This window comes from Tympanuchus pallidicinctus, unplaced genomic scaffold (genome assembly GCF_026119805.1).
Source record: "Tympanuchus pallidicinctus isolate F22 unplaced genomic scaffold, pur_lepc_1.0 scaffold3, whole genome shotgun sequence".
In the NCBI taxonomy this organism is placed as follows: Eukaryota; Metazoa; Chordata; class Aves; order Galliformes; family Phasianidae; genus Tympanuchus; species Tympanuchus pallidicinctus.
The window spans coordinates 386,852-408,952 of record NW_026294747.1 but is presented as its reverse complement, the minus strand read 5'-3'; the positions used below and the strand labels follow the sequence as shown (position 1 = coordinate 408,952).

Sequence of the window (22,101 nt, the reverse complement as noted above, 5' to 3'; positions counted from 1 at the left end):
CTGCAGAACTTGCCTGTCTGGGTCGCCAAATGCCCAGCACCTGTGGACAATCAGTTGGGGAGAATGCAGAGAAATCCAGCCACCAGGTACTTAATCCCTCCTTTGTCACACATCCTTGTTGGAATTCACAGAAACCCTAAGCATCTGTTGTACTGGACTCCAGCACCAGGTGTAGCAGGGCAAAAAGAATTTGCTGTTGACTTTAAACAAATGAAAGCTTTTCAGTAAAGAAAGGATTCGCTTTTTCTTCCTTTTCCTGATGTCCTGAGCAAGGAGCTTTCTGCAGTGGTGCAGAGGGAAAAGCCAAATATTCCACGCCTTCTCCCTGTTAAGTAGTTTATGGACAGCTGACAACTTGCTCTAAGAAAGTATTCAGGTGAGATCCCTTTATCTGAAATTACGTAAATAATTTATTCACTTGACAACTGCTGGGTTTAATTCCCTTCTGACCTCTTCCATCAAGGTAGAAATTCCTGAGTTTAATCACAAATTTACTCAGAAATCTCAGAGTTGTACCAGGACACTTTAAACTTTGATTGTAATTTTTAAGCCTTTGGTATTAATTTACAGGATAATGTTTTTAATTAAAAGCACAATGTACAGTTTATTTCATACATACTCTCAATTTAATAACTTCTAATTACATAGATGCTTTTGATCTCTTATTGCTAGTAGAATAAGTTTATTTTTAGCTGGAGATTTTTAATATTACCTTTCATATACTCTGCAGTAGAATCTGAGCTATTTACTCTCAAGCTAGTAATTGAATATGATTCAGAAAGTAAGGGAACTAATGAAAGGTGGAATGGGATAATACATGATAAATGACTGTGTTTTATCTACTGCTTGTTGTGCAGGGAGGATGAACGGGCACGTTCCATATTGTTACAGTAGTGGCACTGCAGTAGGAAAAAAAAATCTTTATTTAGGTTTTATTTGAGAGTACTAGTTAATGGTGAATGTGGCTGTATTTACTATGAGGAAATTGTTCAGATTTGAGGGTAACAACTTACGAGTTTTACCATTGGTTTCCAGTAACAAAAGGATGCATAGCTCACTAGTGTCTTCTGCCAATGTGAGTCCCAGAGTAAGCGAATAAATCTGCTAAAAACTGAAGTTTTAAATGAGGGCTGAGGTAAAGATTTTGCATAAGTAGCTCAAAAAATGAAGGCTGTTCAACAGTAGTAGTGCTATGATCTCCAACCAGTACAAAAACAGATGCATTTTGATTACATAGAAGCTGAAATCCAGCCAACTGAGTGGAGCAGGAATCATGCTATTGCATTGTAAAGCTGGGTTTTCACTGTAGATTTGTTTCATAGGATTCTTGCACATTCCCTTGAAGAGAGAAGCTCATTCTCAAGGCTGCGGTCCTTGAAAAAGAGATGGCTCTGTATTTGCAATGAACAGAAAGCCTGAACTGGGACCAGTAGTGGGAATGGCATTCTGCAAAGGTGAGAATGGGCTGGAAAATGAAGGAAAACTGGAGCAATCCGAGACCACTTGAATTAAGCAGAACTACAGATACAGGCATAAAAATACTGGTGCACAGGCAGAGAGCGCTTGGTCAGCTCTGACTGTAAGTGTGGAGCTAAGTAGCTTTGTGAGGCACCACTTTTCTCCACGTCACAAAGTGCAAAGGCTCAGACTTCTTAACCTGAACTACGTTTATTCCGATTATTTTGTGTCTTTTCAGTTGGCAAGTAAAATGTAGACATACATTCTTCGTGGGCGTCTGGTTGGTTGGTGTCAGCTAACTAAAGGTATGTAGCCTATGCCTTAGTTTGTTCCTTCATTTAGTTCACTTATTTTTTAGCTGGATTGTTTTATCTTCTTTCTGTGTTCCTGAATGCACATGTGGAACTAGACGTGACTTCTGAGAGCAATCTCGTTTGATTCTTCTTGTTAAATCTGATTAGTGTTAATTAAATTCAACCGAAAGGTTCCTTACGTTCTCTGAGGCTGAGCTGATCAGATTACAGTTAAATTTCAAAAAATGTTTCAGAGGAGTTGTTGGCAAATTTCACATTTCATAGAGTTTTCAAATTGCGGTAGCTAATAATTCATAGTAGCTTATTTAGGTCTAGAATTGGCTTCATTTCTGTTTACAGAGATTTACAGGTGTTTCGTCACCTGTAAAATTAGCTTCTCTGCACCATTTTCTATGGAAAATGGTTTTTCAAGTAGTGCGGATGACAGTTAGGAATTACATAAGCACATTGTTAGGATCATTTGGAAGTTCAGGCGTGTCATGGAACAGAACCAACTTGTAGGTCCATGAGTATGGGTTTACTCTGAATTTATCTCCCTCTTGCTATATAGCTTAAAGCACGCAGTCTGTGATGGTGTAAATTTGGTTAGCTCTGAAAGACTGAGCTTAGGTTTGTGTTGCTTCTGAGGTGAGCACTTTTGGCAGCACTTTTCACAACAGTAACAGCTGTAGGGGCATGCGGGTGTGTGCACACGTGTGTGTATACATGTGGATGCTTACATATGTATTCATTCTCTACATCGTTTGTGGCAACCTTTGTTCTTCGTCATGTCAGCTTGGGTTAAGGCTTTAGTAATGACCATATTTAATTATTGCCACGGCAGATGGATTTTATCATAGAATCATAGAATGGCCTGGGTTGAAAGGGACCTCAGAGATCATCTAGTTTCAAACCCCCTGCTGTGTGCAGGTCGCCAACCAGCAGCCCAGGCTGCCCAGAGCCACATCCAGCCTGGCCTTCAATGCCTGCAGGGATGGGGCATCCACAGCCTCCTTGGGCAACCTGTGCCAGTGCCTCACCGCCCTCTGTGTCAAAAACTTCCTCCTAATATCCAACCTAAATCTCCCGTCTCACTTACCATTCCCCCTTGTCCTGTCATTACCAACAGCCATTCCCCCTCCTGTTTATATGCTCCCTTCAAGTACTGGAAGGCCACAGTGAGGTCTCCTCGGAGCCTTCTCCAAGCTGAATTTCTGCTGTTTCAGTAACTGTAATTGCCCAGAAAATGAATTGTCTTTCGTAAGATATACTGAAATTATCTTGGTCTGTAGCTTGTTGACATACTTGACGTTTTCATGCCTGTCACAATGTGAAGCTTTGCTCATGCTGTTTGCTTAGCAGGGCATCAAACAACTTTAGTTTAGTATGTGCAGGGACACGTGCTGTACGGATATAGGTACAGGTCGTTTGGATGTTGCAAAGCTTGACAGGTTGCATACTGTACTTGGTGTTGTATGATCTGAAAAGCAAGCCAACAAAATGCTTGTAACTTCACTCAGCGTGATGCTTGGTTTCTAGTGATACTTTTGTCTCCAGTGCTTGAATCGTTTTGTTACTCTGACTGGTGTCACCAGTTGTTTATTAGAGACTGTAGCTAATGAGACTTGAACCTATTGGGTGATCAGCTCCATGATCTACTTATAAGTGCTTAGAGTTCCTTCAACACCAAGAATATGGATTTGCTGCTTCGTGATGCAGTCAGTGCTACAGGGCTGCTTAGATCACAGTCTGCCGCGGTTTTTGCGCGCTTCTACCCGCTCGAGTGGAGGGGATTGTCCCCTCAGCTCTGCCTTGTGAGGCCCCATCTGAGCGCTGTCTCCACAACGCGCATGCGCGGGGCGGTGCCGCTTGCCGGTCTCCATGGCGGCGGCGCGGTGGCCGCCGGGAGCTCCGCTGTGGTGGAGCCTTGCGGTGCTGCGCGGGAGCGTGTAAGAGCTCCCCTCCGAGCCGTCGGCCGCCATGAGGAGGGCCGCGCCGCCGCCGTCCTTCAGCAGCTCGGAGGGCGAAGAGCCGCTCAGCCCTTCCAGCTGCTCCTTCCTCTCTTCCCGGCGCGGCTTCCGCGAGGAAGAGGAGGAGGAGGAGGAGGAGGAGAGGCCCGGTTCGCTCTCGAATACGGCCTCCCGTTGGGGAGTGAGCAGGTCGGTGGGGCGGGGGAAGGAGAGCTCGTCTCTGAGATGAGCAGTGAGGGAAGGCGGGACGCTGAGCTTCGCCTTGTTTCTTGAAAGAAGAGCTAAACATCCAAGAGAAATCTGGAGAACAGTGAGAAACCTCGGGTTGAAGCAGCCTGTCAGCCTGCTTGCAGTCTTTCCTCTTCTTTTACACCTTTTAAGGTGAAGGAGGGAAAATTTAGATTGGATGCCAGGATAGTTTTTTACAGAGAGAGCGGAACAGGCCTGGTCCAGTTCTGGATCTCACAGCTGGCAGCTCTGCCTGTGGCAGGGGGTTGGAGCTTGGTGATCCTTGGTGATCCTTCTAACCCAAGTCATTCTATGGCTCTCTGATCCTAATGGGTGCCCATCAGATGTTCCTCTAGTAGCTACCCCGTGTAACTGCCAAGATTGCAGGTATGATAATAACAGCCATTTCTTACACAGCCACTCCTCCACTGTATCTCAAAGAGTTGGTGTGTGGTGGTGGTCTCTTGAAACTACGTAAATGTCTGCCTCCGGCTAACTTGTAACATGGGGAAATTAGCATTTGTAGAAGAGAAGAGCTGAAATTGAGGCCTTGTGTAATGGTCATAATTTCAGTATGGATCAGTATTATGTCAGGTGGTGTGACTTCAGTGACTGTATGTGGATTCTGCTCATCAAACTTCAGTACTGGGCCAAACTCATCTAAACCAATTTAAGATACTTGTATTTAAATACAAATGTATGCTTGAGAGTGCACTACTTTATCGAGTCTGTTATTTTAATTACTCTGATGAAGTCTATGAATATGCTGGCGTCCTAGCAGGGGATGCTACGAAATTCAGGTTTTGTGTGGATCATAACACATCACAGCAGGTGGTCAGCTCTGTGCAAGGAGTTCTACGCCTGCAATGCTCTTCTCTGCAGGTTGTCTATGTGTGTTCTGTGTGCAAGACTTTGTATATGTTTTATTTTTAAACGTATGCATAGAAGATTAATTTCAGGAGCATTATGTAATATGCTTGTTTGGGTGCCTCTTTCATAGCTTAAGTTAAGCAAGCAGAGTTGCTCCCTGTAGTGAAGTGTGTAGGTAGGTGTTTCTGGAGTGCATGTGTTCATATAAAATATTAATGTGAAGTCTGATCTCATTGTTTTGTTGCTAAGAAAAAATTCTTGTAAGAGAGGGAAGAGCTTAAAGAAATCTTCTGGCATGTTTTCAATTAAAGCCTACTGTACTCTCTTGCTTAGGAGGGAGTACAGGTACAGAATATTGTAAAATATATTTCTGGCCTGGAGGTAGGATGGCTGCATTACTCATGAGTAAAGTTATGAGTGAGTTATGCAAAGTGTTCTGCTAAATGTCTTACCTTGTATAATATCACTAAGTGTGCACAAGCCATATTTTTTAAGGTGTATTTCCTTTGAGCCTTGCAGTGACAGAAATGCTTCCATGTTTCTGATGTTGGGTTTGATTAGTTCATAGAAGGTAACGTTTGAACCTCTTCCACAGTATGGAACAGAAAGAAAAGTCACAAGCTAGAACTTGGTAACTAGAATGCAAGGGGGATGGTGGGGAACACAAGAAGAATGCTGTTTACCATCCTGGAGGTTACTACACAAGTGGAAGAATAATGTAATTTTTGCTACAATAGAGAGAAATGTGGATTTTTTGAGACAACGAAACTGGATGGACTTTCAGTCAAAGTTCTGACAGATAACGTTCCTGTACGTTTCTCATCTTTTGCTCAGGAAGGATGATGACTCTGAAATAACAGAAGCAAATGAGCGCTCGCCTTTGAAAGATCATCTTTCACCATGGGAAGAATGGTTCATTGGAAAAGAGAAGGAACTACGTGCCCACTTACAAGCTAGAGCTGCAGAGGTGAATGTATCTTAGCTTGACATAAAATCTAGTAGCAAATAGCAAGCATCAAATGCCAGGATTTTATTTTCTGTTGGTTTTAGAAAAACTAGCCATGACAGGATGTGTGCTGGGTGTAAGCACTGCATGCTGCTTGGTTGTACATGAGGCACAGCGTTGTTTCCCACTCAGTGGGTAATTGCACAACTGCTTGGTGTCGTTTCCCAGGCTGTGCTGCTCTATCCCAGGATTTCTTTCCCTCCTTCCATCTTTTGTCCCGCTTGCAAACCAGCAGTTCTTGAATGCTGAGACTGGGGCAGAAGTAAGTGAGAGCGCCCTATCTTTTTGTGATTAATATATTTGTTGTTGCTGTTGATTGAATGATACTATTGTTGAAAGTCAAATTGGAAGAACTGGGTAGTGGTTAGAATAATCGCATCAAAGGTAGATATTTTCTCACTTAAGTTACTGATTTACTGTTTGACCTTGAACAGCAGCCTCACTTTTCTGTGATTCATTTAACCTGTAAAGTGTATGTAACATATATGGGTTGCCTCAGGCTCTTTCTGTAACTCCCAACACTGGAAGGTCTTAAAACAGTGTTTTAGAGGTCAGCGTAACACCAAAATAACACTGAACTTGAGCAACATTTTCTGATCTCTTCGTATTGTCTACACGTTTCACATCTTTCCTTTTAGATTCTAGTTTGGCAACTGTCCCCCTGTTTTGATTTCTAAGCATGAAAAAAAAAAGCCATTCTGCTGTCGTACAGCAAATAGGTTTGTTTGAGGACTTCTCATATGGTCTTGATGTATTACATTATCTTCATCATGATTTTTCTTTATTGATTCATTTCCTCAGAGAGTCATAAGTAATTGTGTATTTACTGTGTCTTACAAAGATGATATACTTCAGAATTTCTTCTGTTGCATTTAAAATACGGATCTTATCCTGAAACTCGGTGAAATCCTTAAAAATTTTGATTTCTTTAAACTTGGGCTTAAGCCCTAATGTTCCTATAGTTTTCATATTAAATGTCACAGATCAATACATCGCTTAGCTTTGATGCCTTCCTAAATACAGAGTAGTAAATCATCTAAATTTAAAGTATTGCAGAAAAGTAGTAATACCACTAGAGATCCCATTGAGTGATGTTTAAATGAGCCAAGGAACGATTTCTGTTGAAGTAATTCTGAGCCCAACAAAAATATCTGTTTCCAGTTCAAAGAATCACAGAATGGCCAGGGTTGGAAGGGACCTCAAGCATTACGAATCTCCAACCCTCCCCTGCCACACACAGGGCCACCAACCTCCCCATTTCACAGCAGCCCAGGCTGCCCAGGGCCCCATCCAACCTGGCCTTGAACACCTCCAGGGATGGACGGGGCATCACAGCCTCTCTGAGCAGCTGTTCCAGCACCTCACCACTCTCATAGCAAAGAACTTCCCCCCGACATCCAACCTCAATCTTTCCTCCCTCAACTTCAAACCATTTCCCCTTGTCCTGCAGTTATCAACCCTTTCCAAGAGCTGACTCCCCTCCTGTTTGTAGGCTCTCTTTAGGTACTGAAAGGCTGCAATGAGGTCACCCTGCAGCCTTCTTTTCTCCAGGCTGAACAAGCCCAGCTCCCTCAGCCTGCCTTCGTACTGTAGAAGTTCTACATTTCCATTGGTTATATTTCATAATGTTTCTGTGTTAACTGTCATTCATTTTTTGCAAAATCTTGAAGTGTTTCAAATGTAATGCTTAATAATAATTTTTTTTTCTTAACTTCAGCACTGTTTCCAGTATTGAGCATGCTGGTGTACGTGGTCATGACATGTTAAAGATGTGTGCTTTTTTTTTTTTTTTTTTGATTAGGAGATGAATATACAACTTGAGAAAATGAAGGAAAAGGAAGAATTTGAGAGAAGGAAAAGGACAGCTGAAAAGAAGCTCAGAGAATGGATGGAAAAAAAAAGAGAAGAGGTAAATTATATGTCATCTGCCAGTATGCTGGCACATGTTGTGCTTGAGTAAACCTGACTGCCGTTTATTTAGACTGTTTGGACAGCCATGTTTTTAGTTTGCTGAAAGAAAGTCTGTTTCAACTGAAAATTACAAAAACATGCTCACACAGTTAACCAATTTTCCAAGACTGATTTTTTTTTTGTAATCTTTTTTTCCCAAAGACATTTGTTTTCTGAATAGTCAGGTAACTGATAGCTGTCTCACATCTTGTGTAGCAGCCTGGGGTTCTGATCTTTGGTGTACCCTAAGCTTTCTGGCTTCCTAGGTTCAACGCCTTAGCATATTGATTATAGTCTCCAACTTAACTGCAGTGCCTTGTACACCAAACAGAGCCAGGAAAAGGATTCGGTTAAATACCATTGTGGACAGGAAAATAGTATGGTGGAGTTGAGAGAGATAATTGAGGTGTGAGGCCAGATTCAGGATATTATCGGTAGCCCACAGCTTGCAACAGGGAATTTCTTCATTTATAAAGTCATTTCACAATGGGATCAGGCAATCCTTTTCAGCTCTCTGGAGAGGATGCCAGAATCCCATGTCAGAAGCAGCCAGAATCCTGATCTCAAGAGGACACTGTACAGCTCTCTGTAATACAAACACTGTGTGTCCTGAGTGGTAAAAATAGAAAAGTTGGGGAGATTTGGTTTTGTTTAGCCCCTGGTAATTCATGGGCATATTTGCTCACTGCCTTATGGTCTGTAGCAATTCCAATTTCTTACTGTTCCGTACTGCTGGTTCTCAGTAAAATCAGAGGAAAGTTTCCCAACAGCAGTGCTTTGGCTAGGTATCAAGGCCTAATTTAGTCTAGGACCCCTAGAAAAACTTGTGTTTGAACCTAGCTCCCTAATTTCTCCTAGCTGCATTGCTGACTGGATGATTAGCATAACCTTGAACCACAGCAATCCTGAGTTAAGCATTTGCTGTGATGAGGAAGGGGACCTTCCTTACTGAAGTATTCAGCAAAAAGCATAGGATTGATCATTCAGCACGGTGACATTTTCCCCTTCTAAAACAGAAATTAACAGCTTCCTGCAACTATTCATTGGCTTGAACGAGTGTGATTACGTGTTAAAATGGTTCACTTCACAGCTCAGAACTGAATATTCCCTTTGGGTGTCTATCTCAGTCAGCTTCTGTACATCTCCACCTCTTTATGTCCTCCCTGTAACTTTGTGGGTTTACTGGTTAACTCCTTCCTTTCTGTTGGCAGTGGGATGAGCAGGTCTTTTTGATGGCAGCATCAGCTCAGAGAACAGCAGGGGGGAAGAAAGTATTTGTGTTTGGACTTGTACGTGTTATGTTTTGGAAGCTTATGGTCATTCTTAGGCCACGTCCCAAGCACTTACCAATAGTAATCTGTTTTTCATTTCAATCAGATGATTCATTGGCTTGTCTTTTCTGTAAACCACTCTCAAAGCAAGAAAAAACTGATTTTGAAGGCTTAGCTTTCTCTAGAGTTTTAACATTTCTGCAGCATATTCCTCCGCAGTGCAAGTCTTCACAAGATTGCCTGTGGATAACACTTACTGAATGATAAGCATGTCAATTCAGTGGCTAAATCTGTGTTTGTGACAGATTTCATGTGAAGTTTAAGGTTGGATTCATGAACACTTGCTATGATTTTTCTCAGAAAATATAATTGCATGTGCAAAAGGTCTCTATTTCCTCCTGTTAGTGTGAGAAGGTGCTCCTTGAGGACAAAACTCAGTTTTCTTCACTAAAATAACTACTAAGCACTCACCCTGTTTGTATCCTGTTGGTGATTCTCACCTCTTTGTAGAGAATGCAGAAAGTGCTTCGCAGGAGATGATCCTCTCAGGGATGTTACCTTTGTGATCTCTGCGAATCTGAATCCTTCCCCTTTGCTGAGTTCTGTACTGATGAAGGCAGTGAGGGATGCTTGAGTGTACGTGAAACTTTTCCCTTCATCTTGAGCACAAAGTCTTTCAGCAGCCCCAGGACGCTGCTGGAAAAATCTTTACAAGGCAGATCCATGGCAGAATATTTGTGTGGGCCTGGAAGAATTCTGCTCTTTTTCTATGTATCAAGCCAGTAGCACTTGGTTACGTGGCAGTGTCAGTTGTAGGGCTCTGACTGTTCCATAGAGTCCATTAGCTTCAAGTTAGGAAGAAGTACTTGAGGACAGTATTTATTTAATGTCATCACATGTGATGTGAGATTTGCATGCTTCCAGTCGCTTTGCATACCTAATTTTTGAAAATCAGGGTGTGGTCACCTTTTAATAAACTTGGGTGCAGGTAAGTTTTTGTGATTTCAAAGGTTGAGAGTGAACTGTCAGAGAACATTCTAAGCTGTGAAACGTGTATGGAAATACAAAGGAATTTTGCAGCTCACGAGGAAGGAGAAACAGTAAAAATCAGCTGGCAGGTGCTATTGTGGTTCTAATAATGCCTTCAAAATTTACAAATCACTGAGATACTAGACCTCTGCTGGGCAAAAGTAATTTTACTTTGTCTCTGAAGGTTGAGTCATTTGTGGGCAGACAGTAAATTGTCTGGTTTGTTCTGTTTCAGATGTAATAGAGCTCTGTGTTACAAGTCACAGCAATATTGGTCAAAATATTTTAACTCTGAAGGTATCTCCAGGCATGGATTTAGATTCCAGAAGAAAATTTGAAACCAACACTCAAATCTTTTTCTTCATTACTGTTAGGTTTACGGATAAAAAATGAGCTGTGTATGATTACAAGTGCTGGAAAAGCAAAGCTGTCCAACGTCACGTTTTCATTGTTAAAGTAGCCTTATTTTGAAATGGATTTGACTGGTGCACAGAACTGCACTTTGAGCAAAGCCATTAGAATGTATCTTAATGTTTCTGATACGTTCAAATGATTGCTTGATTGCTAATTGCTGTCGTTAGACTCCTGTTCAGTAACAAGCTCCTTGCAGACAACTTACAGCTGAACTGTGAAGTTTAAAAATAAAGGAATTGACATCCTCCAATCCCGCGGTCATCGTAGGTCTAAAGTTTGAATAGACGTTGAAAACTAACTGCTGGCTCATTCCTTTAGGTTAGAATCAGTGGCTGTGAAAGCTTGTTTTCTTCATGTCTGTTCATTCTCATGCATTTTTTTTTTTTTTTTGACTTCACTCTCAGAATCTTGTCTCTCATGGTTGAGGAGCAGTACACAGAACTCATTGGTTTATAAAACCTTTGTCCTTCCAGGCTCCCTTTCTTCTTTACTCTACATCCTCTTCCAGATATTTCTGAAAAGAGCTGAGGATGGTTTTGATTATGGACTTCTGAACCATCTCACACTAAATGTTCTTCATGTAAACAGGGTCCCAGCCTCTCCTGTTAGAATTCTAAGCATAATCTGGGTTTAAGGTTTCAAGACTGCTGTGCTTACAAGTCCATATGTGAAGAACCCCAGTTACACAGACCAAATCCTGTTGTTCTGCCCTATTTGTTGAATAGGAAGCTTGTAGTTAACAGTAGCAAAGTTTCTTCTTTACCTAACTGTTGATCCACAGATGTGAATCTCTTTGTTTCCTATCAATAGCTGTGGGATTGAATGCTTAAATTAGGTACATTTAAGTAGTGATATAGTGATTAATTGCTATCAAATCAGAGTACCAGCTGCTTTGAGAAATGCATCGTGGATGCACGGACTGTGAAACATCTGTAAAAATAATGTGACCATTTAATTCCTTAGAGTGTTATGTTATAAATTCCTTATAGAAACCTCTTGTGAATTCATGCAGGATAAAGTAGTTAGATTAAAGGTAAGGACTGACAACAGCAGTTTTTCATTAAACACTTAAATTGACACGGATGCAGTTCTTTTCACTGTCTACACTCTATTTAATGTGTTTTCCAATTCTGTGAAATCCACCTTTATTAGCTGCTGAACTACTTCATTTTTATAATGTTGGTAGAATATAAACTTAGAAATATCAAGATAAATCAGTTTGTGTATGTACTTAGGTTTATGTGTAGGAACTTCCATTATTTACTGTTGGCTAGCCCTGGTAGGCAGCCAAGCACCACACAGCTGTTCTCTCACTTTCCTCTTTATCTTCCAGTGCAACAGCAAGATGGGGAAGAGAGCTGGAAGAGTGATAGCAAGAAAGCTCAGGAGTTGAGATAAAAAGTGTTTAATAGGTGTAAAGCAAAAGCTTCATGTGCAAGCAAAGCAAAATCAGGAATTAATTTACTGCTTTCTAAGTGCAGGCAGACATCTAGCCATTGCCAGGAAAGCAGGGCTTCGTTGTGCCTAAAGGTTATTTAGAAAACAAACGCTGTAATTCTAAATTACTCCCTCTCCTGCTCCTTCCTCCTAGCTTTCACTGCTGAGCATGACATCATGTAATATGGAACATCACTTTGGTCAGTTTGGGTCAACTGTCCTGGCTGCATCTCCTCCCAGCTTTGTGAGAACCCCCGGCCTTCTTGCTGGTTGGACAGCATGAGAAACAGAAAGCCTTGAGACTGTTCAGTCTTATAGAAAATGCTGGTGTGTTACCAACATTGTGTTGGTCACAAATCCAAGACAGAACCATATAAGCCACTATGAAGAAAATTTAATGCCAGCCCAAACCTGTATGTGTATGTAATACACATTTGTAAGAGGAACTGGAATCTCAAAAGCAGAATGTTTGCATCCAAACAGCTGTAATTCTCTAACTCATCTTGTTAATATCCTTTAACTTGCATGTAATACATTGTTATATGAATGTGGTATCCAGCAAAGCTGAGAGAGTAAGGAGTAAAATTACACACCTTGCACTGAAATACAAAAGAATCTGCTCCCAACATTAATTTGACTAACATCTCAAATGTGTTGTGTCGTTGATAAGAGAACAAGACATTGCAAAAAAGATGTTACTCTTAGAATTTTTATGGCCAGATTTTTTATTCCTCTTTGATTTCTTTCAGCAAGACTTCCTTACTTGCTGAAAATCACCACCATCATGTGAAAAATTACAGGATGGGAGAATTTGCTGTTGCTGGTTTTTCATTGAAAAAAACATCTTTTTATCATTTATTTTGCTTTTGGCTGACGGTCCTTTTAAGGAAGAAGCAGTAGGAAATATGGAAATAGGAACCATCATGCAATGAAATAATGAATGGCAATATTCTTGGAGACAACTTCTCTTTCTTGATATGCTGTATGATTCCTTACAGAAGAGAGACTCGCATCACAACCCTTTTTCCAAAGACTGCTGAATGCTTGTTACCTCTCACCATTGTTAACACAGCATACGGACTGTTCAGCAGTTCCAGCATGACTTTCAAGCTAGAAAGTCGTGCTCGTGCTGCCTTTCTTCCAGTTAATGAATATTTCATTATATTTATGAGGGAGTGATATTTCTAAGCATCTAAACCCGGAATATGGAATACATTACAGAATAGTTTTTTTGTTTTTAATACAGTGTTTGATGTCTCTTCACATTGCATTTATCTTTGAGGTTGTGCAAGGCCAATCTATATAACTTTAGATTGTACCCGAATCTTATTTGTGTAAGGCTTACTTTTAGATTTCTGTAGTAGAATGAACCAATTTCTCACATTTAGTGTCAAAATTAATTGTGGGTAGTCTTGAGAGCTTGAATTCAGAGTGACAGATGATTAAAATGAGAGTAATTGTGTTTTGTGGCAGCTTTCGCGGAGTCTGCGTTCTTCTGAAGACCTTGAGAATATTCATGGACCACATACACTAAGACTTTCTGCTTGCCACTTGTTCAAATACCCACATGGTGATTCTTTACAGAAACACAGTTCAGGAGAACGATGCTCTGTCTTAGAACTCTCTGACTTCTAGACCGTAGTCAAGTCCACATTGACTGTGTGGACATTGTTTAAGCCTGCCTGTTGGTAGTGCTGTGTCACTGACTTCCTTTCTCTCCTCTTGTGTTTTTTTTGCTTGCCAGTTCTGGAGAGGTTACAGACGTATTTATGTGAGCCAGGGTTGGTGACTGAGCTGTGTAATAGGATTAAATTGAAAAGATAATAACAATTGGCTGAATGACCCCTGTTTCTGAAGTTGTTAAATGCAACTGACATTCCAGATTACTGTGGAGTAATGCAAGGAAATTTGCAGATATGTTCTGATGCTGACAGTGTGGTCTTTTCCTATATTCCATCAATCGTTCAGTATCAAATGATGCTGGAATACAGAAACAAAGATGTCAGAACTGTGCAATAGAGTCATCGGGCACGTCTGAAAGGAAAAACACGTCATATTGGTGGAGTAGAAAACAGGAGAACAGTTGCTGTGAGAAGGATCTAAAAAAATTGAAACAGCATAAATTTCTGGAAATCTGTCTATTTAGAAAATCATGACATGGGTTGGAAGGGACCTTTAAGGATTGCCCCCCCTGCCATGAGACTGTATACAGAAAATGCAGAATATAAAGCAGCTCTGCAGTTGATCCTTTTTTGCAGCCTCTCGGTCAATTATTAATATGAAAATACAGGAGTGTATGTTTTATTAATTTTCTTCCAGCTGGAATGTTGTCTCTGTTTCAGTGTAATTGGGCTCATTTTCTGCCTTAGAAATTCTTTTTGGCAGAAGGCAGTAAGTAAGGCTAAGTGAAGTGTGATGCCTCATGACATTTAAAATTTCTTTGACAAGTCTCAACATATACATAGGTCTGATTTTTTATTTTTTTTTTTTCTTGAAAGCTTAGTAGTTCTGCTGCTGGTTTGATAGTGACTCAGTAAGGCACACACTGCCCACTGAGTCACCAGGACTGCTTTGTGCCACGGCTGGGTTTGTTCTGCTGCGGGGTTTCCAAGTACTGACCCAGCCCAGTCTTTATTAGGTTCCAAGACCTGATAGGATCGCAGCCCATAGCAGTGAACCTTCAGGCCAGATTTGTATCCTTTCTGCTTAATAATGTGATTGGGTGGAGTGGCAGGAGAACAGGCTCTTCCTGCAATAAGTAATGGGATGTTTTACAATCAATACCTTAACTTATGTAACATGTGTAATCATATTCTAGAGTACATGTCAACTGGCTGGTGGTTTAGTGAATAATAGGTATGTCTGTTTGGAGCACAAGATCAAAGAGAATTTTTTCTTATATCAACACCACACATAAGCAAATTATATAATTTCCCCTCCCCTGACGTATGTGGAAGCAGTGTGAAGGACGGATTGAAGGACATCGTGTGCATTAACATGCACATTCCTTGCCTTTTCGATAGACTTGGATAAGAACAAGAAGTGAGAATGGGGGGAAGCTAGGAAGGCTGGAGTTGACAGGAGCTCGACGCAAACCACATTATTATAGCAGCTGGGAATGTGATGTAAACCACCTTTCTGAAGGAGTTGTTTTGTGCTAGAGAGAAAAAGGAAGCGCTTCTGATTTATTTGCAGAATAATTTCTGGGCAGCTGTGGAGTCTGCAATTCTGTAGGGGCCCCTCCCAGTCCTTGCAATTCCTTATTGGAAGTAAAACTTCAGCAATAGCTTTGGCTTTCATGGTCGTATGCATGGCATGTTGTTGTTCACATAGGGACTTACTTAACTTTGGGGCAGCACAAATAGTAGCTAATACAGTCCCCCACAAAATCCTTCTTTCTAAATTGAAAATATATGGATTTTGTGGGCGGGCTGTTCAGTGAATGAGGAACTGGTTGGAAGATTATACCCAGAGAGCAGTGGTCCGTGACTCAACGTCTGGATGGGTATCATTGACAAATGGTGTCCCTTAGGGGTCAGAACTGGGACTGATGCTCTTTAACATATTTCTCAATGAATGTCCACTGGTATCATGTGCACCCTCAGCAAATTTGTGGATGACACCGAGCTGTGTGTTGTGGTCTACGCTCTTGAGGAATGAGATGCCATCCATTCCTCATCCAGAGAGACCTAGACAGGCAGAGCAGTGGGCCCAGGTGTAGCTCATGACGTACAGCAAAGCCTAGTATTGGGTCCTGCATCTGGGTCATGGCAACCCCACTATCAGTACAAGCTGAGGCATGGAAGGATAGAGCACAGCCCTACCAAAAAAGACCTGGGGGTACTGGTGGATGGGAAGCTGGTCTCAAGGCAGCAGTATGGCCTCAAAGCTCAGAAAGCCAACTGTATCCTACGCTGCATCAAAAGCAGGACGAGGGAGCCAGTCCTGCCCATCACTCTGCCTGTTGTCATTGCAGTTCTGTGACAGAGGGCACAGGCCCAAAGAGAAACAGCAACCAGCAAAGTGTTAACCATTTATGGCAGGGCAGGGCACTGCTGGGCTGGAGCCTCAGGAGAGAAAGGGTGGGGGGGCAAGGAAGGGTAAGGAAATAGTAGGGCTGGTGCTGTTCAGCCTGGAGAAGAGAAGGCTCTGGACAGTCATGGGAGAGGATTTTCAATATCTAAAGTGGGGCTGTGAGAAAGGAGGAGCTGGACTCTTTAGCAAGGTCTGTTGTGATAGGACAAGGGAAAATAGTTTCAAACTAAATGAGGGGAGAAGTGGATTTGATATAAGAAAAAGGTTTTTACAGTAAGGGTATGGAGGCACTGGAACAGGTTGCTTGGAGAGGTGAAGGATGCCCCATCATTGTGGGCATTCAGGGTCAGTCTGGAGGGGGCTCTGAGCACCTGATGGAGCTATAGGTCCCCCTGTTTATTGCAGGGGAGTTGGACTGGATGACTTTAAAGGCCTCTTCCAATTCAGAACGATTGTATGATTCTGGCTAAGCTCATTTAAAGTATTGTAATTAAGAATTCATTATCTAAGAAGCTTCCCTACCCTCCTAAAAGCTTTTTTATTCAGCAGTTCTTTTCTATGAATGCAAAATTGTTGATCTCAAATCTTCTGTTTCTCCTCCATGTCGCATGTATAGTTTGTCTAGTATAGATTTCTGTGTGTGTGTGCAGATTCTCCAGAGCTAAGTGAGCTAAGATGTGGTAGTACTGAACCAGTAGAATCCCAGGCATTTCAGAAAGGCTACAGGGTAGAGCGGTGAGGGGTACTCATGTCTTCATGTCTAACATGGTACATGTTAGTCTTCATGTGACTATGCTTCCTTCAGTATGTACTCGTTAGCTTAGAGAATGGCTCTCAACATGCTGTGTGCCGTTATATTCACATACTTGGGAAAGACACAGAAGTGATAAACCTCTGTGTATCTTATCTGACAGAGCTCACGTGCGTGGCAGTGACTCAGAAGGGTGCAGACTGACTTCCATTTAGAACCGTGGTTTGCTCTCATTTAATTGAAAAGCAGACTTCTTAATCTACAACATGCTCATCAAGAATTGCAGCATAGATTTCTTTTCCAGAAATACTGAAAAGCATTGGAAGTCTTTTAAAAAAGATGTCTAAATAAATAATCATCAGAGTAAGCATAATAGTGCAGAGAGCCTGAAAGGAAATTTTTATCATGTCTTGTTCTAGCGATGAGTGGGTTTTGTTTTCAGGGTTGGGATAATTTTATTTGTAATTACGTAATAGAAGCATTCCTTGAAATAACTGCCCATCGAAATCTATTGCATTATTAACATTCTTCCTCTTTGATCTATTTCGTCTAGGAAAAGAGGGAAAGAGAACGAAAACTGAGCAAAGAAATGGCAGAGAAAGCCACAAAGGAACTAGAAAAAATGCAGTTACAAGAAAAGGCCGAAGTGAAGTATAATGAATGGTTAAAGAAGAAGAGAGCTGAAGAGTCAGAAAAGAGGAAGAAAGAGAAGGTATTTGTCAGTTAATTATGTATTTGAATGGCTTTACCTAACATATTAAGTGTAGTGCTTGATTAAATTAATTGGAATTTATCAGATGGAGCGATGTATGTTAAGAATAGTTTCAAAAGTTATACTGTTGATGCGTTGAAGTGTGGCCAGCAAAGGAAGATGCACATTAAATGCATATTTGTTACTAGTTCTATTGCAAAGCCAAGCAAAGCCTCTGCAATGGTGATGTGAGAAGAAAAACAGAAATAGGAACCACAAACTGTATCTCTATTTCTCAACCCCAGCAGAAAATAGGCATCCTTCTAGTCATTTTTCTCTCACCACCACTACTATCTTGATTGTTAAACGTGTTTCAAATTAGAAGTATTTTTCTCTCTATTTCTCTATACCAGTCTGATGCTGGGAGTCCTAATTTTAATGTTAACTCAGATTGAATAATTAACCTGCCATTTATTTTTATAGTGTGTTCTAGAAGACCCCTTACATGTTGCAAGCTTCCTAAAACACAGACATTGGGGTCCTAGGGCAAATTACATATAGATGTTACATACTGGTAATGCTTGTGCCTGAAAATGAGTGGGCAACTACAGCTATTATGCTTAAAGTTGATTGATTGTAATTAAATTTAAATAATGGTTCAGTTTTATTTTTCTATTGAATTTGTATTACACGACTGTTAAGTGTTAGGGGGATTGTGGTTAGAAGAATTTGTCCATGTTCCTGCTGTAATTGTAGCTGTCGTTCTTAATGTGCAAAAAAGATTCGTATTTCTTAAGTGTATATACTAATTCCTTTGGATTATCTTTAAAAATAGCCTAAGTTGTTTCAGACCAATTTAGAGGCCTCAAGGACTTAATTTTGTAGACTTTCTTAATTTCTCATATAACTGGAAGACACTTAACTGTTCTGTACTGGTTGTGTTCATGTCCTGTTTAAACCAATTCTGTGTCTCTGTTGGGTGTCTAAAAAGCACAACACAAGGAACTTGAAACCAAAGTAAACGGGAGTCTTAAGAGAGATTTAAACCAATATTCATTCCCTTTACTCCTCTCTTTGTTAATGTAAATTCGTGTAAGTCATGCTCACAGTATCAATTCAACTTGATGTAAATCCAATTGCAGTGCCTGTAAAAACATACCAACATGCTTTGTAGGCATCTTACGTTATTCTGTTTTCAGGAAAAAGAAAAAGAAAGGCAGGCTGAGCTGCAAAAGAAGAAAGAGAGAGCAGAGAAGATCTTTAATGAATGGCTACGTAATGCTAGAAATAAACCACGCCCTGTATTAAATGGTTATGGCTTTCCACATGGGAAGTCTGCAGGTTTGTACTCTTACCGTGCATATGCAATGACTTTAGGAGGAAAAGAATGCTACTTGAGAATGATGTGGTATACCAAATTATAATTGATTTTGATCTTGTTAAGTTCCTTATCAGGCTAATTACTGGTTCCTGTGAAGCATATCAGCTGTGATGACGTTGTTGTAAAATTAGTATTTGTGTGTCAGGAAACGTGTGCCCTCTTGTTGCACCAGAATCCGTGTTAGAAAAGGGGCAGTTTTTGAGATGCAGAGATTAATAAAGGTCTGGCAGTTCTGCTTGAAAAGGGTTACGTGGGATGTAACTTCAATGCTGAGTGACAGTTTCCATTTAGCTTTGCAATTGCCTCACACCTCCTCACATCTGCTGTCATATTCTTTTTTCACTCTGAGGGGAAGTGTGAAGGAGAATGCTGATGATGGTGTGGAGATTTGAGAGTCTTAATTATTATGTTTTGTTTGTAATTCTACGTGATACAAAAGCTGAAGAGCAGTAAGAAGTAGTATTTTGTATTACATTTCAGTTGATTAGATGTCCTTTAAAAAAAAAAATAGACTATACTTTCTTCTTTATTTTTTCATAGAATCAAATCATTATTATTATTTGTGTTTGTGACAGAAAGTATTATAGGACCTAGATCCTAGATTTTGAATGCTTAAGAAAATCCATGTAGCAGATGAGCAACCAGTTGCTCTTTTGCTTACATCTGCTTGTAGATGGTGATACGCTTCGCTTTCATGTTTTGCATTTGTAGCTCATTACTTCCTGACAGCTGCAAACACTTAAGTATTTCATTTTTTTTAAGAAGTATTTCTATGCTCAGTAGTGTTCCTGCAACAGAATGTGTCATAGACTTTGTTTTACTCAACCTCGTGATGTGTGCACTGGAATTTCACTACAGACAAGTGACTGACAGAACAACGTGTTCCTTCTGCAGTGTTTTAGGCTTTCTTACACTGGTCTAAGTCCCCGAGGCTAATAATTGCAAACAATTAATTAAATTGTGGGAAACTTACATGTTTTTCTCCTCGGTAAAATGAAGAGTTGTAGTTAAGCAAAGATGGAAAAAATATGTATATTTTATATATGTGGTGACAGGAAGTAATATTTATAAATGCTTTGAAGTGATGTGATGTGGCCAGTTCACACACACATGCATCTTTTAAGCATACAAAAGGCTGAGCATTTTGAATGTTGCATAGAATTCAACCTGCTTTTTTTTTTTTTAATACGGATGAGGAATACACCAGTCATTGGTGATAGGGAGTGGAAGATTTATCACTTTGAATCATTTGAATTGTCACATGCATTTACTGTATTCCTCTGAAGACATTGTTCTGTCTTACCCTAGGTGATTATTAGAACTGCACGCATTATAAAGCCCATTGAGTACATACTAATTTTAAGTTACTTAAAACTTACTTAAGTTACTTAATAACTTTAAGTTATTTATTTTCTAAACATTTTAGGGCGTCCTGTTGGGAGTTCATATCCAGCTCCAGCATATTGCAACCCCATTCCTTGGAAACCAGTACACATTCCTCCTCCAAAGGAAGAAGGTGCTCTTACCATGAAGAACAGTAAGAGATCTGTATCTTGTCGGTCACATAAGTTTTCACCTACAGTAATATATAAACCCAAGAACAACCTTTGCGTACAATCCTCTCATAGAAAGTAGTTACAGCACAGAAAGCAAAGTCTTTCTTATGAGCTTGAGAGCTGGAACATAAGTATAAAGTTATACGTACAAACTTGTCTCCTTTTTTTGTTGTTGTTGTGACCAGGTTTTGTGTTTGAAGGTGACTGACTGATCACATTGTTAAGGGCTTTTGTGTATTGATTTCAATGTGTTTTTCTTTTTTTAAAGTGGCATTTAGCAATTTTAATGGAACTGTACTTCAATATCAATAAAGCATACGGGATTGTTGCTGTCCTCATTTTTTTTGTCATTGAAAGGCTTATTTTGTGCAGTTGATTATGACTTTGGGCAACAGTATAACTGCGTTATTTTAGCAATTCTAATTATAACAAACTTTGAAACAGTTACTGGCTTTATTACAAGAAACTTGAGGCCTCTGTGCAGCTACAGAACAGTGATGACATTGGGACCACAGAAATATATTCCAAAAGCTTACATTGCTGGAGCACTGCAATGGATTGACCTTGAGGACGGAAAGGATGGGCCAACAAGGAGGGAGCTGCAGCAACAACTCATGAAGCTTTACCTAAGGACTGATGATTAGCCAGATGAGACCTTATGAGTTAGGATTAAAGGGAGACCAAGGTGTGTGGATCCTGCTGTGGACATCTGTTACAGACTTCAGCCACCATGAAATCTGCTGGAAGGGCAATACAGCAGAGAAAAAGTGACTAAGGGAGCTTCTGGAGGGTATGGATGACTTCCTCACCCAGTTGACAAAGAGAAGCTCGTTTACAGGAGTCTAGGTTGAAAGAAATCTCCCAAGATCATCTGACCGAGCCCCCTCTTGAAAGAGAGCCTTGAAATGCATTATCAGATGTCCTGTCAATCTCAATCTTGTAAATTTTCAGTGGGTAAGACTCCACCACTTCTCTGGGCAACTTTTTCCTGATGTTTAGTTGTTCTCTTGGTGATTTCTTTTTCTTACATGCAGATGCAAGTTACTCTGGAGCAACCTGTGTCCATTCTCTCTCCTTGTTACCATGTGGTGAAGAGATTATCTTCTCTGTGGCTATCTTTTAGATGTTGGAATATAGATTAAATTTCCACTGAGCCTTCTCTTTGCGAGGCTGAGTGAGCACTGTTTCTTCAAATATTCTTCATATGCCACCTTCCAAGTCTCTAACTATGATACATGAAACAATTGGGAAGTAAAAAGTGCAGGAGTTATATAGACTTGATAATCAAACAAAAAGAGTGAAATCTGTTGAAGTCACAGTCTTTGTTGTTTTGATCTTCATATTTGGAGGAGAAAAAAAGAAAAAGCCCTAACCTGCTGTACCTAATAACATTCTTATCCTTTTATAAAATCTAACTGCTTTTTTTATTTAGTCTTGCCTAGTTTTGCTTTGCCTTTTAAGCACTCCATAATTGGACAGTTGGCACTGCAAATGGTGACTGCAATCCAGTCTGAGCACTGTGGGATTTTCTTAAATTTCACTGTCTTCCTGGAAAAGGATTATTGTTCGTGATTTGCTGTTTCAACTGAATGCATAGAAGTTCATTGGGACCCGATGGGTCAAATTAGACAAATTAGAAAGCTGGGAAATCATCAACAGCATGAAGGGTCCAATTCTTCAGCTGAGAAGGGACAGCCTTGGTTATACATACAAACTTATGAGGAGTGCCTGAAGTCCCTTAGTTTGTTCAGCTCAGAGAAG

At 40.4% G+C, this 22,101-nt stretch overlaps 1 protein-coding gene across 7 annotated transcripts in view; it reads left to right on the top strand.

Moving 5' to 3' along the window:
* Positions 1–3,641: 3,641 nt before the first annotated feature.
* CCDC34 (coiled-coil domain containing 34) overlaps positions 3,642–22,101 on the top strand; it is a 70,132-nt gene continuing 51,672 nt past the window's right edge. For 6 of the 7 annotated variants that reach the window (XR_008208884.1, XR_008208882.1, XR_008208881.1 and 3 more), the window contains exons 1-6: positions 3,642–3,910; positions 5,654–5,786; positions 7,627–7,734; positions 17,266–17,424; positions 18,603–18,744; positions 20,211–20,321. Coding sequence is in view for 2 of the 7 variants with exons in the window: in XM_052692478.1 (XP_052548438.1) it covers positions 3,732–3,910; positions 5,654–5,786; positions 7,627–7,734; positions 17,266–17,424; positions 18,603–18,744; positions 20,211–20,321 (832 nt within the window). In the remaining 5 variants the exon portion in view is untranslated. The remainder of the gene's footprint in view (positions 3,911–5,653; positions 5,787–7,626; positions 7,735–17,265; positions 17,425–18,602; positions 18,745–20,210; positions 20,322–22,101) is intronic. The other variant, XM_052692479.1, reaches the window with a different exon arrangement.